This window comes from Panthera leo, chromosome A2 (genome assembly GCF_018350215.1).
Source record: "Panthera leo isolate Ple1 chromosome A2, P.leo_Ple1_pat1.1, whole genome shotgun sequence".
NCBI classification, from domain to species: domain Eukaryota; kingdom Metazoa; phylum Chordata; class Mammalia; order Carnivora; family Felidae; genus Panthera; species Panthera leo.
Genome location: NC_056680.1, coordinates 29607893 through 29623133, shown reverse-complemented (window position 1 = coordinate 29623133; position 15241 = coordinate 29607893). Strand labels below are relative to the sequence as shown.

The 15241-nt window shown below is 40.8% G+C and overlaps 1 protein-coding gene and 1 long non-coding RNA gene across 6 annotated transcripts in view; one reads left to right on the top strand and one right to left on the bottom strand.

The window, feature by feature from the left end:
- Positions 1-15241, bottom strand: part of PTPRG (protein tyrosine phosphatase receptor type G) — a 712285-nt gene that overhangs the window by 15508 nt on the left and 681536 nt on the right. For all 4 annotated transcript variants that reach the window (XM_042929870.1, XM_042929872.1, XM_042929873.1 and 1 more), the window contains 8 exons: positions 13717-13889; positions 11784-11919; positions 11066-11212; positions 8559-8652; positions 7592-7668; positions 6970-7098; positions 3661-3807; positions 2787-2929 (listed from right to left, as the gene is read on the bottom strand). In XM_042929870.1, the coding sequence (XP_042785804.1) occupies positions 2787-2929; positions 3661-3807; positions 6970-7098; positions 7592-7668; positions 8559-8652; positions 11066-11212; positions 11784-11919; positions 13717-13889 (1046 nt within the window). The remainder of the gene's footprint in view (positions 1-2786; positions 2930-3660; positions 3808-6969; positions 7099-7591; positions 7669-8558; positions 8653-11065; positions 11213-11783; positions 11920-13716; positions 13890-15241) is intronic.
- Positions 5551-14462, top strand: LOC122214518. 2 transcript variants are annotated; one of them, XR_006199925.1, is made up of 6 exons: positions 5551-6370; positions 7636-7965; positions 9491-9607; positions 11084-11250; positions 11874-12279; positions 14194-14462. It is a non-coding gene; the product is annotated as an uncharacterized LOC122214518 (long non-coding RNA). The 2 variants fall into 2 exon arrangements; XR_006199924.1 differs by lacking the exon at positions 14194-14462 and having other exon boundaries at positions 11874-12414.

The following is a 15241-nucleotide window of genomic DNA, read 5'->3' as shown; positions in this document are numbered from 1 at the left end:
AGCCCTGAGAGTAGGTGTTAAGAGATCTCTGTGAAGACCAGATAAATACCTAGTTTGTGCATTCGAAGTTCAACTCTTAGCCTTAAGTGCAAACACTTGGGCCTCCAAGCCTGCTCACTTAAACATTTTGAAGCAGGTAAGATGATGATAAAACGCAAAGCACAAGGCTCTCTGGGAAAGGTTCACATTAAGGATATTGTATGTATGTATCCTTCATTTGTAGGTCATCATAATCTGAAGCACGGAACCTGCTATGTGCCAGGCATTAAGCTTCACTCTGTAGAGACTGGGACAAATATTACTGCCAGTGTCAGCAGTGTAGGGGGGGGGTGACAGTCCCGTGAACAAGTGGGTACAACATGATGTGATACACAAGAACAGCACAGCTAAGAATGTGATGTCTGTCAGTGATTTTAAATGATTACCTCTAGGGGCGCCCGGGTGGCTTGGTCAGTTAAGCATCCGAGTCTTGATTTCGGCTCGGGTCAGGATCTCCCTGTTCCCGAGATTGAGCCCGGCATCGGGCTCTGTGCTGACATGAGCCTGCTTGGGATTCTCTCTCTCCCTGCACTCCCAACACCCGCCCCCCTAGCTGTCTCTCAAAATAAATATTTTTAAAAGATAAATGATGACCACTGGGATGAGTCACCAATAGTTTCAAGGAGAATGACTTCTGAAGTGTCTGTTGACTGACAGAGCACTCAAAGGAAGTAGCAGTTGCAGGGGCAAGGTGGTCTACAGGAAGGAATTGACTGAGGACTAGGATGACAGCTGCATGAGTAAACTTTGGCCAGACTGCAAAGGAATTTGGAAAGTGTACTGAAAGAATGGGTGACATCAGTAAGACTCGTGGCCAGTCGGATGTGGAGGTGAAGGGACACACAAAAAGGGCTCTGCTTTGCACAACTCAGTGGCTGGAGGCAGGCTGCGAGGATGAGTTTGGTCTTAGACATGCTAAATTAGAGGTGTCTGTCCGCCACCAGGAAGGGATACTAAGAGGCACAAAAAGTAGGTAAGATGGAAACTGAAAGGTAACTGGTATTCACAAGATTGTATTACTGCTAGCAGGTGTTTAAATAGTTCAAATTTGCTTGAGTAATGTGGAAAAGTAATTTCTCTGGAATCCCTTATCTCCTAAAGAGTGGATACAGGAACACATGTCTTTAGGAGGTTTTTAATCTAGCTCACCTACATGGTATGTGCTGATCTAGTTCAGAATTAATTTACTCTTTTCTTGTGTGGGCCTGCGAACTACATTTGATTAATTTCAGAGGTGACATATTCAGCATGAGGCACAAAATAAAAATCACTGAGTAAGACAATATATCCCCAAACTGAATCTAGACAAAAGAATCAAACAGTTCTTTTTAAATGACATACCAAGTTGCTGTTTTTTCTCTTTCCCTCTTCCCTTACCCATGAAATGTAAGTTTAGCTCCATTACCAACTTGAATACAAAATAACAGCAAAATCACAGAACTGGGCAGCAACATTAGAATTCAGGCTGAATTGATAGCAGCTGGCAAACCCCAAAGGTATTTGAAAAGCCTATACAGATTAGTGGGGGAAAAAAATCTCTAGAAGCAGCCTTAATTTTATTCTATAACTGCATACCCTAAATTTTCATAGACCTGTAACGGCTGCCCAGTTACTTTGAAACAGTCATTATTTCCTAAAACAAACTCCAGAAAACTCTTTGGAAGCAGCCATTAATATGGCTTTCTTCAAATAAGAGAGAACCATGATTTGAGGTACAGGTGTTGACCTAAACTGGAAGTCTGTGGTCACTTCATGTTGCAGAAAAAATTGAAAGACTTAACAATAAGCTTGACTTTCAAATTGCTTAGTATCTATGCTTCCAGAGTGGCTGCTGATTTAATGAATGTAATGGATGCACTGAGAATCTGCTGACGAAAGGAGCTACCTTGGAAATAAAACAGAAATGCAGATATCTGATTGGTGCCACATTAGCTAAAGGTCTGTGAGATTCTGAACAATCTGGAATTACACAAGTGATTTACAGGTCAATGCCAGTCATTACGTTTGACCCCAAATATTCACATACCATAAAGTTTACCTATGATCCTTTCTACTTTAGTAAGAAGGAAAGTATCTAGGTTTGAATACCATGTGGATGCCCAGAAGACTTGACACCAGGCACGAATTATTTGTTTTCTTTGAACTTCCAAACAGACTGTAAACTCTAAATTTATCATTAATAAGTAACTTTCTCACTCCTAATCAATGAAACCATATTTAAAAATTTTTCTTCTAGGGGCACCTGGGTGGCTCAGCTGGTTGAGTGTCGGGCTCTGGGCTGACAGTGTGGAGCCTGCTTGGGATTCTCTGCCCCGCCCCTGCCCCCAACTTGGGTGTGCGTGTTCTCTCAAAATAAACAAACAAACATCCTTCTAAAAAAATTAAAAGTCTTCTTTCCTAATAATGTTTGCTGAAATTCAGTGTAGGATATAAAAATAATTGTTTAAATAATGGAAATAATAATTTAAAATTGTTTTTGAAACATAAAACCTCAGAAAGCTTTCAAGTGTACTTTTGTAAGCTGATACAGTGCTTTCACCTTTCTAGAACATACACTCCAGGAGTACCTGAAGCCTTGGAAGGGTAGGACACATTAAAACTCAAACAGCTCTACAACCTGCTCCTGTAGACACTGGAAAAAACTCAGACTGGTCACAAGCAGATAGAGTCTGTCTTTCCCTTTCTACTCCCATAGCAATTCCACAAGAAACATGTTTGAATTTTAAAATTAAGAAATAGATACATACTCATCATGAACAATGGTGGGGCCGTCCCTTGTTAAGGCCTCTTCCTTGATGACATTGATAAGTTCGAAAGTACTGCTGATGGGGGCATCTGGGTTAGGCCATTTGGGACACTGGAAGTGCCGAACTTCTAGGACATAGTCATCCTGTAACCGATACAACAGCAGTCACAGCCCAGCCCATTAGATCTGTAATCTAATGACTAGAACTTGTTCCTAAGATAGGATAGAATTGAAGAATGCCCCATTAACCAAAATGGGGCTGGTAAGAAGAAAAATATTAGGGAGGCCTGCCTGCCATTAAAAATTGACCAGGTCATGTTAGTGAAACAGTAAAATTCTGTTTCAGGTGACAATAAAATTGCAGGTGCCAATAAATTATGAGACTTTGTATCCTACTCTATCTTATCTATAAATTGAAAGGAAAAAAATGAGAGGTTAAATCATCATTTAAGTTATAATAACTTATCGTCCTCGTCCTTTCATATCCACCCCATAAGAAGGCAGTTGTTATACATCAAAATGTCGTTTACTAAAAAAACAACAAAAAAAACAAAAAAAAAATCTTATCATCTGCAACACATTGCAATGTTTACATTTCTGGTGGCAAAGAAAATACTGAGCTCTAATATATTGTTTTTATAATTAGGTCAACAGACCTATTTGTATGCATGCTCAATCAGAGGAACGGTTACATTTCATCTACCCAGCTGGAAAAAGCAAATATTTGAAGGAAGGCAAAAGGGAAGTGTACGTATTTATAATGAAGTCATACTCAAATGCCTGGGCCCGACTTGAGGTGGTAAGTTACTCTGTTATTACTTGGATGATGCAGGGCCCAGGTAGGGCTGTGACTGAGAAAGGCAGCTTTAGGTTACCTGTGTGGCTTCAAGGATAAAGTCATGGATGATAATTTGTTCTTCATTTGAGAGGCAAAGTCTGTCTTTGCTGATAAGGGTGACGGTAAAGGCCTCACAGTTCATGGATTCTTCTCGACTTGGCCAGTATACAAACTCATCTTCTGCCTGTGGGAACCGCCCCCAAAGAAAAAATTCCTCTGCAGTGCTGTCAAACATTTGTTTTTGAATTTTCTAGCAAATTCATGTATCCTGTCTGTCATCTCCCATACCTCCCGAGTCACCTTTTAACTTGGGCACATAGAATTATATCCCCCTCTAATCATCCCAAGTTCAGTGGTCACTGTAAATTGTAATTGATAATAACTGTATTCTAGACTTGCCTCCCTACATCACTGTAACAACCAAAAATGCTCCCCCTAGAGGGGACATATTAAAATTAATCGACTTGGATCCTGTCTTGTTTACTATGACGTATTACAGAATATCTCTCAACTGGGGCTAATATATTATTTCACAATTGCTTAAGCAACGAAGACATCCTAGTTGTTACTTCCTGTGGCTTAACATTTCTACAGTTGATTAGCATTTTGCATAGGAATTTCATAAACGTGGTCTTAATTTTTACAATATACTAGGGAGGTGAGGGATTTTTATCATCTGTCTTTACAGACCAGGACATCAAGACTCAGAGAAGCCTGTAAGTTGTCTCAAATCACACTTGCTACTAAATGGTAAGCAACAGAACCTGTCTGGAAAGAGGCTGTGCATAAATAAGCTTATGTTGGTTCTAAGTACAAAGTGCTTTTTCAAAGAAAAGTTAATCTAACCATGTTAGGTGTCAAAAGGAGATTAACACAGAAAAAGGCTTTCAGCCTTGAGTCAGGCAAGCTTTAAATGTTCATCTATTTTAGCATTAAAAATAAATATTCAGGCTCTGTACTTGAATTCCATCCCTGAAAACTGCAGAGGCCGAAGACAAAGTGAAGAGATGTAGAGGTGGGAGTCTTTGTGAGAAATACAACGATTAGGGTAAGACCCCTGACCCCCCCCATCCCTCTTTTTCTCATCAGTCCAAATGGCAAACTCTGCTTTGCCTGGAATAGCTACACTTCCATGGGCATTTGCCTGAAAATGCTTAGATACTACTAGTGAAGTCAGAAATAATTCTGAATAATGTTCAAAACAAAGAAGGTTTTGTTTAATCTTACATTGTTGCATCAGAAATGAGCCAACAGTCCAATAAGACTTATCACCCTTTCAAGTTTCAATATAGCTTATTGCCAAGTACATTTTTATTTTTAAAGCTCAGCATAAGGGGAAACAGATTAGCAATTGGGTTTAGGCTATACAAAAGACAGTCTGTAACTGTCAGGGGTTTTAATACATTTTGTCCAAGGAAATGGAAGTTAAGACCCTTCTAACAGATACTAAAGATGTAAGGTAATAATGGACAAGGCCTATAAATTTAACCAATGCGCAGAGATTAAACACAGGATTTAGGATTGAATAAATTAATCTGGGCCTTAATTTCCATATCTGAAAAGTGGGAATAACATTATGTACCTGTAAGAAATTAACTTGAATAGTAAATTATCAAATTGGCCTAATGACTGCCAAGGGGATTATAATAAGCAAACACACACACACACACCAAAACATCTGACTACAGAAAGCAAATTAGGGAGAAACTGATCATCTTCAAATACTATGAAAAATACATGCTCCTTCTTAATTCAGTAGGACCTCTGGTCTCATGGTTATTTTGCTTACAAATACATTTGTAGATCAAAGATGCCTAGGCATATCTAGAACAGTGCATTCTGACCTAGGAACCCGTGACTTTGGGCTAGTCACAGAATCATGGTCTTGTAAAATTACAGCAGTAAGAAATAAAGCAAACAAAGAGAATCTGCAGACATTTTTTAGGAAAAATGTGCACTGACTTTCGACCCCAGAGCTGAGAAGGCAGACATTCAGGATTCTAGCCTGGTCTCCCTCAGCCCGAGGTGACCTGTTCCAGGGCAGTCCTGTGTCCTCACTGTCTGCATGACACGCGTGGACTCTGTTGGTCCAGCCTCCCCATACAAACGAGCCCGTGGGTAGAGGCTTCTGGTGACTGTCCTGTGATAAGTGACAATACCAAAACACTGACTCATCCAACAAATGAACGTTTTAACAACCCTAAATGCCTCCAATTTCCACATGCAAAACAGAATAGACCCCTATTGCCAGCTAATTTGAAAATTTACACTCCAGTTTTGAGTTGAAGATTCTCAATTTTGTTGCCATTCTCTCCTACAGAAGCAGTCTTGGTATTCTGAAACTGGAGCAAAATGCGACAAAGTGAACTTCCTACTGACTGGGCACGCAGTCAAATGCATGTCGTCAAGACTAGGGGTTCAATCACAGGCTGTTCTTTCTCAACGAAAAAATTCACTGATCTGATACTTGTCGAAGCAGCTCCTCATTGTTTCTTATTTCCGTTTTTGTTTTGTGGGCTTACGTGTCCTCATAACTTCTGAAGACCCAACGAATTCTGCCATTAAGTTTATTTCGATAAACTTGTTAACCCTTCTTTTCTATGGTCTTAGGGACCACAGCAGGGAAGGACTAACTAAATAGAGGAGAAAAGGGCTGTAGCTCAGCCAAGGTCTTAGAAGCACCTTTAAACTGGAACAAAATAGCCTTTCTGTATCTCCTTCCCTGTAATGGATCTGCCTGGCCTAAGGTATGGGGGAAAGATAATGATAATTAGTACTTTAGATACGAATTTTTGGGGGAAGGACTGGGAAAACTTTGCTATGATATTTGTCCCACGCCACATCATAGAAAAGGATTAAAAGGTCACTCTGGTTTAAATCCTGCCTCCAATTATTCATGTATGCCCTTTAGGCAAGTTACTTCCCTCGATTTTCTTCGCTGTTAAATGAGATGATAATAGTATCTGCGTCATAAAGTGGTAGAGAGGACTAAACAAGTTAGTACGTGTAAACACAGTTACATAGTTAGATGCTATTTTATTTTTCCCAAGGGATATATAGCAACTCAGAGGTTAAGATCCTATATTAATGATGTTACTAAAAAAAAAAAGGCTTTACAAAACCTTCCATGGCCCTGCCATGTACAGCATTAGAGAATCAAGTAATGGAACCGATGGCGACACTTAACTGTGAGACTACAAAAGGAACTTGCTCCAACTTCAAGAAGAGAAGTCTCAATACCCTCCCTAGCGCATACAGACAGTGTAGCCCTGTGCTAAGGTATCAAAATGATTTATGCTTCTGGCCTCACAGGCTCATTAATATATAGCAGATGTGCTTTGCTTACCAAGCTCTGGTTGTCTGGCAGCATGACAATGATCTGTGCATTATGATCCCAAATCATTCGCCAGAAATCTTTCGTAGTATGTGGCAGAGGATGCTGGGTTATAATAAATTCATTGCTCCTATAATAGCCCTTCAGTTAGGAAGACGGAAAATCAGCAGTTACAAACATTTTATTCTGACGCCGGGGTAAGTAAAATATGTTCACGAAATAAGACGGCATTGTTTTGACCACACGAAAACAATTGAAAAAGGCAGTCAGTACATTTGGCTAATTTTTAGCTGTATATGCTAACATGTGTAGATATTTTTCGCTCCACATAAATTTCCTCCTAGTTACCCCTGCTGTTTTTACTTAACGGCAATTTCAACATTTATTCAAACGCTAGATGGGTGAAATTAACAATAAAATTAATTCCTTAATGAACACTTCTCTTAAAGTATTTTTGTACCCCCACTGGCTAGGAGTCTTTTGTTAGAGGTCTCCGGATACAGAAAGCTCTCTAATTTTGATATTACACATCGAGAAATTATTTGAAAAGTGAAATCAGCCACATAGGTGGTATCTGCTCTTTAGCACCTTTTAGTTTAATTGAATTTATTTATAATTAACTGTTGACTCTCACCATGATATAAGAAGCATTAATGTAATCTGTTCCTTTCATTCCAGGCAATGGTGCAAGACCCACTCGAGCACGCTCGGCTATGGTATGGAAACAAAACAAAAACACCACGTTTGCCTTATTATACACGCAGAACGCATAGTGCTTTCTGAGATTCACTCGGTGCGTCACCTATTCCCGTGGATCCCTTTTCAGGTTAAAACTTACCTATATTTTTAACTAAGCTCAAGTGTTCTCCGCTAAGGAGAATGTCAATGGAATTTTGCTGCACAGTCCCAGGAGGGCAGAGGCAACGTAGGAATCAAATTTTACTGTGGGAGAGGTTTTCACAGCACAGCATGAAAAGAACACTCTGTGCAGAGATGACAGGATTTCAGGTAATTTTTAGCCCTGGTTTGATATTCTTTCCATTATACCCACACGTTGTACTTCTGTTTTGCCACAGCCTTATCCGTATCTTTCTCCTGGTAAAGGGCTTAGAAAACAGTGGCCTTTGTCAAGGAAAGATCATCTTTCCAGCGATCAGCCACGCCTGTGTCTCTAGCACACACATAGTATCCTCTGCCGTGTCCCAAGCTATGGATACAAAGGGCCCCGTCTGCATAGTGCCTTGACCTCAATAGCCAGGATAACGTAATAATGTATTCCGGTTGGACGGATTAGTTAGAGATCCTTAAGCTTTCTAGGAGTATTCATGCCACAGTGATAATGGCTTTATTCATTTTTTTAGTTAAGATGTGGAAGTCCCACAACTCTGGGCTTTCGAGGTGAACCGAAGCTAGAGTTCACGTGGCACCGAGGCAGCCGTTCGCTGGCACTGACAGCCGCCCCTGCTAGTCTGATCGATGTGCCTGAATTTTCCTGGCAGAACTCTTCCCCTTGGTAGTAGCTGCCTCTTTACAGAATACATAAAATGCAATGAAAAAATACTAACACATTCCACCAAGTCAAATGGATTTTAAGATCTTACATGGCACGACCGAAGAGTTTCTGTTCTTTTCTTTGTTACACTCTTTCTGAGCACTAAAGCATTCCACATACTTCGCATTACATTGCGTGACCAGCTGAAAGAAAAGTAACGCTTTAGTCTTCATTCAAAGGTGTAACTGTGGACATGTTAACTGACCGTAACATGACAATCATTTCATAATATAATGCAGACATCCAGTCATTCCTTTCTACACCTTAAATGTATACAGTGTTATACAGCATTTGAATGTCAGCAGAGCTGGAAAACAACAAACCAATGAAACAGAAATTACAATTGACAGCATTTGCTTGATGATCTGGCAAAAAAGGTCCATCAATAATCAGATTACTCAAGAAAAAAAACATTTTTTCTACCTCAAAGAATGCATTGTTGTGTTTCAGTAGTGGTTACTTCTGTCCATTCCCTTGGTGATGTGCACACCTGTCTCATTTCTACTACCAGGCCACAGGCTTCTGATAACAGGTTCTGTGTGGGTAGCAGATGTTTACTGAATCAATGTAGATTTTCTGGCTGACAGTGTCACTGATTTTTGGAAGTTCCCCTCTGTAATTTCTCACAGGCACATGAGATTTGGGTGGGCCTACACTAGAAAAGACTGCTATATGGTCATAAGAGCTAACCGTGTTTCTTGAACCTAACTCACTAGGTTCTCAGTACATTTCTGTTGAACTAAACTAACATTGTTCTAAGGCCATTTTAAGTACTTAGCCCAGAAGTTTGGTTATTCTTCCTGTTCTTATATAGCTTGGTTGAACACTTTGTCAATCCCCTTTTTTTTTGGAGGGCTGGGGTATATATCTTAATGGAACATATGGGAATGGCCTCCACCAAATGCTTTAGGACTATTGTCAAGGGCCCTGGATGTAGTTTTCAAGTTTCTGATACTTGTTTTTTTTTCTCTTGTTCTTAAGTTCTCAAGTGATTAGTGCTTACAAAAGAACCAATGACTTGGTTTCCAATGGAATGGAGAGATTTCTTTGATGAATTTTTTTAAAGTATGTGGAAACAAATATTGCAGAATAGAAAAGGTAGGATTTAAGAAATGTTGGCACTTATTTATTTTTATTAAAAAAATGTTTTTTTGATGTTTGTTTATCTTGGAAGAAGAGAGAAACAGCATGAGTGGGGGAGGGGCAGAGAGAGAGGGAGACACAGAATCTGAAGCAGGCTCCAGCCTCTGAGCTGTCGGCACAGAGCCCAATGTGGGGCTCGAACCCATAAACCACGATATCATGACCTGAGCCGGAGCGGGAGGCTTAACCAACTGAACCACCCAGGTGCCCCGGCACTTAAATTTTTTAAGAATTAATTTTAAACATTGAAAACGAGCTACTACTATGTCTTCATTATTAATGACCTCAAATGGTTTTTAGAATAGTTAGGATGTTATAAAAGGAGAGCCAGAAATTTGAAATTGTTATGGAATGAAAAGTAAGATTAATTTTGCTGGTTACTCTGCTTGACAATCTCAAACGATGGTTTCAGAATCTATGGAAAGTTTTTTTTTTTTTTTTTTACGTTTATTTTTATTTATTTGTAGACAGAGATAGAGAGCAAATGGGAAAGGGGGCAAAGAAAGAGGGAGACAGAATCCCAAGCATGCTCCACATTGTCAGCGCAGAGCCTGATATGCGGCTCAAACTCACCAACTGTGAGATCATGACCTGAGCTGAAATCAAGAGTTGAACACTTAACCAACTGAGCCATCCAGGCACCCCAAATCCATGGAAAGTTTTACCATGAAAACTAAAATTGCAAAGATTCACCTCATTCTTTCCATTTTGATACAAAATGAGAAATTACATATAGAATTATGCAAAAAAAGGAATTTAAAAGACTAATGAGAGACATACATATAAGAATGTGGAAGGACAGTGTTTGAAAGTTAGAATAAAAGGTCTTACGATCTTAATTACTTTAAGGTCCTAATAGTCTGGTTTTTCACCTTTTCCTCAGTCAATTCCATATAAACTTTACCTACCTGTAAACTTCACGCCTCTATCCAAGCAAAAGAATAATCCTTTGGGGAAAGCTAACTTCTCTCTAGTATTCCTTAGTAACTTTTTTAGTTTCTGGATTATCTGATAGTCTTTCAGATAGCTTTATTTTGGGGACAGTGTGCCAACAAATAGCCATTCTTAATAAGGGTAAGATAGATTAATTCAAAAAGAATACAGAAGATATTTTTTGGCCTGGAGTGATTGACTCTGAGTATTAGGTCTTTGTGGCCAAGGGCTGCTCATGTTTACACTCAGATCAAATCCTAAGTTGCTCAGAAGGAAATCTAGCACTGCACTGTCTACTTGGATACCAACAATTCATACACAGGTCAAAACTATTTCCTTCCTATTACATTTGAAGAATACAGATGATAGTCCCTTTTGGTCCATACATTCATGGAAAAAAAGACATGACTCCCATATTGAAGATGTTTCTTTACTTCTTGGTTTTTTTTTTTAACCCAAGAAATTTATTCGGAACACTACCTTGAATTGTTTTTCCAGCCGCGTCTTTCCTCCTACTCCTGGTATGAGGATGCTGTTAACATAGCTATGCAGCTGACTCGAAGATACTTCAGTCTCCTTTCCTAGAATGGCTTCCAACAAGGCATCGTGGATGAAAATGTACTGCTCCTGTAAGGGACAGTATATGTCATCACTGAGAAGAGCTGGTAAGGGGTAGCCGCCTCGATCCGTCAGGCAATCGACCTCAGAGCAACTCTTCTAACAAGGACCTCCCTATAAATTCCTCCTGCACTTACCACTAGGTGGCCTGCTCCATTTCTTACTGGTTTATCCCTTATTATTTATTTTAGGGTCAAGACTGTGTTTTCCATACTAGGCCCAAAACAGTAGGTTCAAGGGAGCATGCAATGGAGAAATGTGTTTAATGATCACCTTTTAGAACCATTCTACTTCTCACGCCAGACTGCATGTTTAGTTCCCCACCACATCAAACACAGCACTAGATACAGCTGTGTCTGCTTCCTGAGTGCTGGTGTAGTTCCTGAGAAATCCACACGTGAGCTCCACCCAGAAATGGGAAACTGAGCCAATGAGTAGTATCATGGTCAGGACATCTTCCAATACAAACCTGTAAATGCCTTCAAGCCCCACGAGAGGAATTTGCCTCCTTGGAATCATTTAACTTTCAGTTACGGCATGTGCTAGAAATCTCATGAGAGCACCTGAAGGTGCCCCTTACCTCAGTCTGGACGAGGTAGTTACGCTGTGTCCTGATATGCTTCAGGAATCCAAGGACGTTAACTGTGCTTTTGTCTTTTATCTGTTGCAGCATGCTGTCTATTACAATGTAGGTGCCTGTCCTGCCCACACCAGCGCTAGAAGAAATGAGGACACCCAACTAGGACGGTCATTCGTTAACGGTAACCTGGAAAAGTTACCATCTAAATATTGAGTGAGCGGAGAAATAACCTTGCCGTTTAGATAACCTCGTAGAGTCGACACAAGTTATTCGTTGTGGACAGCATCCAAAAACTACATTAGGACATTTCCCACCTCAGGAGTCTTGCTGGGGAGAAGAGACAGCCTTTATAAAAAGGTTGCATTATGTATTTGCTTTCTCAGCCTCACTTGCAGCTCAAGCAAAGGATGTTCAGTCGGGGATCTGCGAGGGACAGAGAGTGGCCCCTCTCGGCAGAGCTGTCCCCACACCAGAACTGTGTCTGCTGAGGCCCTAGGTAGGGAGTATGTCCTTGGTGTCTAAGTTCACGCCTGCTCTTCCAACTCCCCGTAATTCTGGAAGCACCCATTATCTTCTCATTTTTTTAATGTTCACTTATTTTTGATGAAGAGAGCACAAGTTGGGGAGGGGCACAGAGAGAGGGAGACACAGAACCCACAGCAGACTTCAGGCTGGGAACTGTCAGCACAGAGCCCGAACTCACAAACCGTGAGATCGTGATCTGAGCTTGAAGGTCAGACACTCAACCCACTGAGCCACCCAGGCGCCCTACCCACTATCCTTTCATTAAGCCCCCTTTCTGCACACCTCCCTAGTCTGCGCAGTATTAGAAAGTTCCTACCTAAAGGGGTGCCTTCCTTTAGTTACCCAGGTCTAGAATCAGAATGGCACACCTGGAAAATGTGGCCTCTTCCTAATTGTTATTAGAAAAACAACACTAAGGAGGATCACAGTTCTGATTAACAAGCTGCTTCTGTCAGAACCGCCTCTCCCCGCCCCCGCCGTGGGTTCCCCGTCTCCCACAACTCCACTGATACCCGAGCTCTTTGACAGACTTTCGTCCGTTTTAGTGATTCCTCAATGGGTTAAGTGAAAAATGTAGTTTTCACAGGGCTTTAAACAGGAGATGGGTTCCAACATCTGCAAAGGACTTGCTTTGTGAGCGCATGTAATTAACAACAGCCCAGAAGAAATGCTTAGCTGCATGGCATTTTCTAACTCGCAGAATAAGCAGCAACTATTTGAATACCAAAGATAAAAAGTGAAAAAATATTTTCGCTGCTCGGGGTGCCTGGGTGGCTCAGTCGGTTGTTTTGGCTCAGGTCGTGGCCTCATGGTTCATGAGTTCAAGCCCCAAGTCGGGCTTCACTCTGGCAGCACAAAGCCTGGTTGGGATTCTGTCTCTCCCTTTCTCTCTGCCCTTCCTCTGGTTGTGCTCTCTTTCTCTCTTAAAATAAGTAAATAAACATTTAAAAAAAAAAAAAAAAGCCTTTTTACTATCACAATACATTTTATTATTTAGAGGAACCCTACAGAAAAGCCATATACAAAATCTCAAACTCTCTAGTGTAGAAAGCCCTGGACTTGTGTTTAAGGTCAGATTTTTATTAATAGGAGCAGCTTAAAGATTCCCTATAAACAATGGGGATTTTATTAATCGTAGATGTTATAAAACTGGAGATTCATTCTCTAAGAGCACATTTTGTTTTAACCTCAGAAATAGCACATGATTTCTGAACATGTGGAGAATATATAGTGATTTTTATATAACTGTAACAGGTTGTACTGGTCCCGGGTGACAGAGCAAGACTCCGTTTCTGAAGCAACAAAGCAGGGCCCCAGTAGTCCATGCCCGTGAGGTCCACATTTCCCTACTTTGCCCACTTCCAATGTCGAATCCCAGGCACAAGAAAGAGAAGGATGTTGGCCCCACCTGCAGTGCACCAGCACAGGGCCCATTTCCGGCGTGCGGGCTGCTGAGGACCTCCTCACAAAGGTCAAGACCGGGAGGGCGTACTCAGGAACTCCCATGTCAGGCCACTGTGTGTAGTGATACTGGATCACTACCCTTTCATTTTGACGACCCTTGGGGTTTCCCTTCTGACCCTACGAGAAAGGTGAAAAAAAAAAAGAGGTCTTTAAGCAGGGGGTAGGCATTCTGGTATAAGGAAATAACGTAAGGATATAGGAAACAGGACCTTCCATTTCATTTGCCTTAACTACTGTTCCTGAACGAGGTACTTTCCTCTTGGTGGCTGTCTCAGGCCACAAATGGAGCTACCACCTAGCTGGATGGCAAGTATCAGACCTCTCCGGGGGGAGAGTATGGCTTAAGACTGTACCAGGTACGAACACTCGACACTAGTTTTTTGGATTTAGAACCATCTCAAACACTGTAATTTGCCTACAGGGCCTCCATTTTCTGACTTCCTGCCCCAACTCCGGAAGGCTTTGGTCCTTTGCTTTCATCTGACAGTGGGCCCAGATTCCCATCCTTTCTCCGCTGTCCAGGTTGAACCTTCAGGAACCTAAGTGCTGGTCCTTGCTTTACGTTCTTCACCAGCTGTGGGGAAGATCCTAAGTGCCAAATGATGGTCAATCTCCAGAGTCAAAGCAATAATAAATTTATCTGTCACTTTCATAAATGAATTTTTCAGAGTTTTCCTTTAAGTGGCTCAGCTTTTTAAACTATGTTTTGTTTTCATTTTAACTACTTGGATGAAAAATTTCCCCAAATGGGTAACTAGCTGTTATATGTTTTTTTCTTACCACAAATACCTCTCTGAAAAGTTCACTTTTTTTTCTTTTTTTTTTGAATGACTCGGGGTCATTACTCAACGCTGGAGCATGTTAGGTGTTCGGTCTGTACTACCAAGGCCTGATGACTTTCATTTCTGAAATCCTCTGTTAACTCTCATTTTCCTATTTCTTTCTTACTTTTAGTTACTACTTTTTCCTTTTGCACAAGACACCTAACATTCCCATTTGACTTCCTCCTCCCTCTAAGCTGCTTCCAAAATAAGAATAAGTGGGCGATGCTTAAATACCTGAAGGGTTCCCATGGGCTTTTTACAAATGGGCTTTGTAACAGCTCTATCAGAACACAGATAAATACAATGCTACTTGATTATTATATGCTTCTGCCATTCTGGGAAAAAACTACATGTACAAAGGACTGTTAACCTTGGAGCACAGATAGGTTTCAGAGCCAATGGCATTGTATATAAAAGTTTGAATAAAGGTGAATTCTTCTGGGGGCAGGAAGGCTGGAGTTTTAACACCTTCTCAAAGATGTCCAAGACTAAAAACAACAACAACAAAACACCACATTATACCCATTGCTACAAACAACAGCCGTTCCTAAGTCTCTGTAGAGCGACTGTACATTTTCTTAATGAACATCTACCTAGAGTTCCTAGTAATTTTGCAGTGGTCTAGGAGTCTTGGTGCAACAGCAG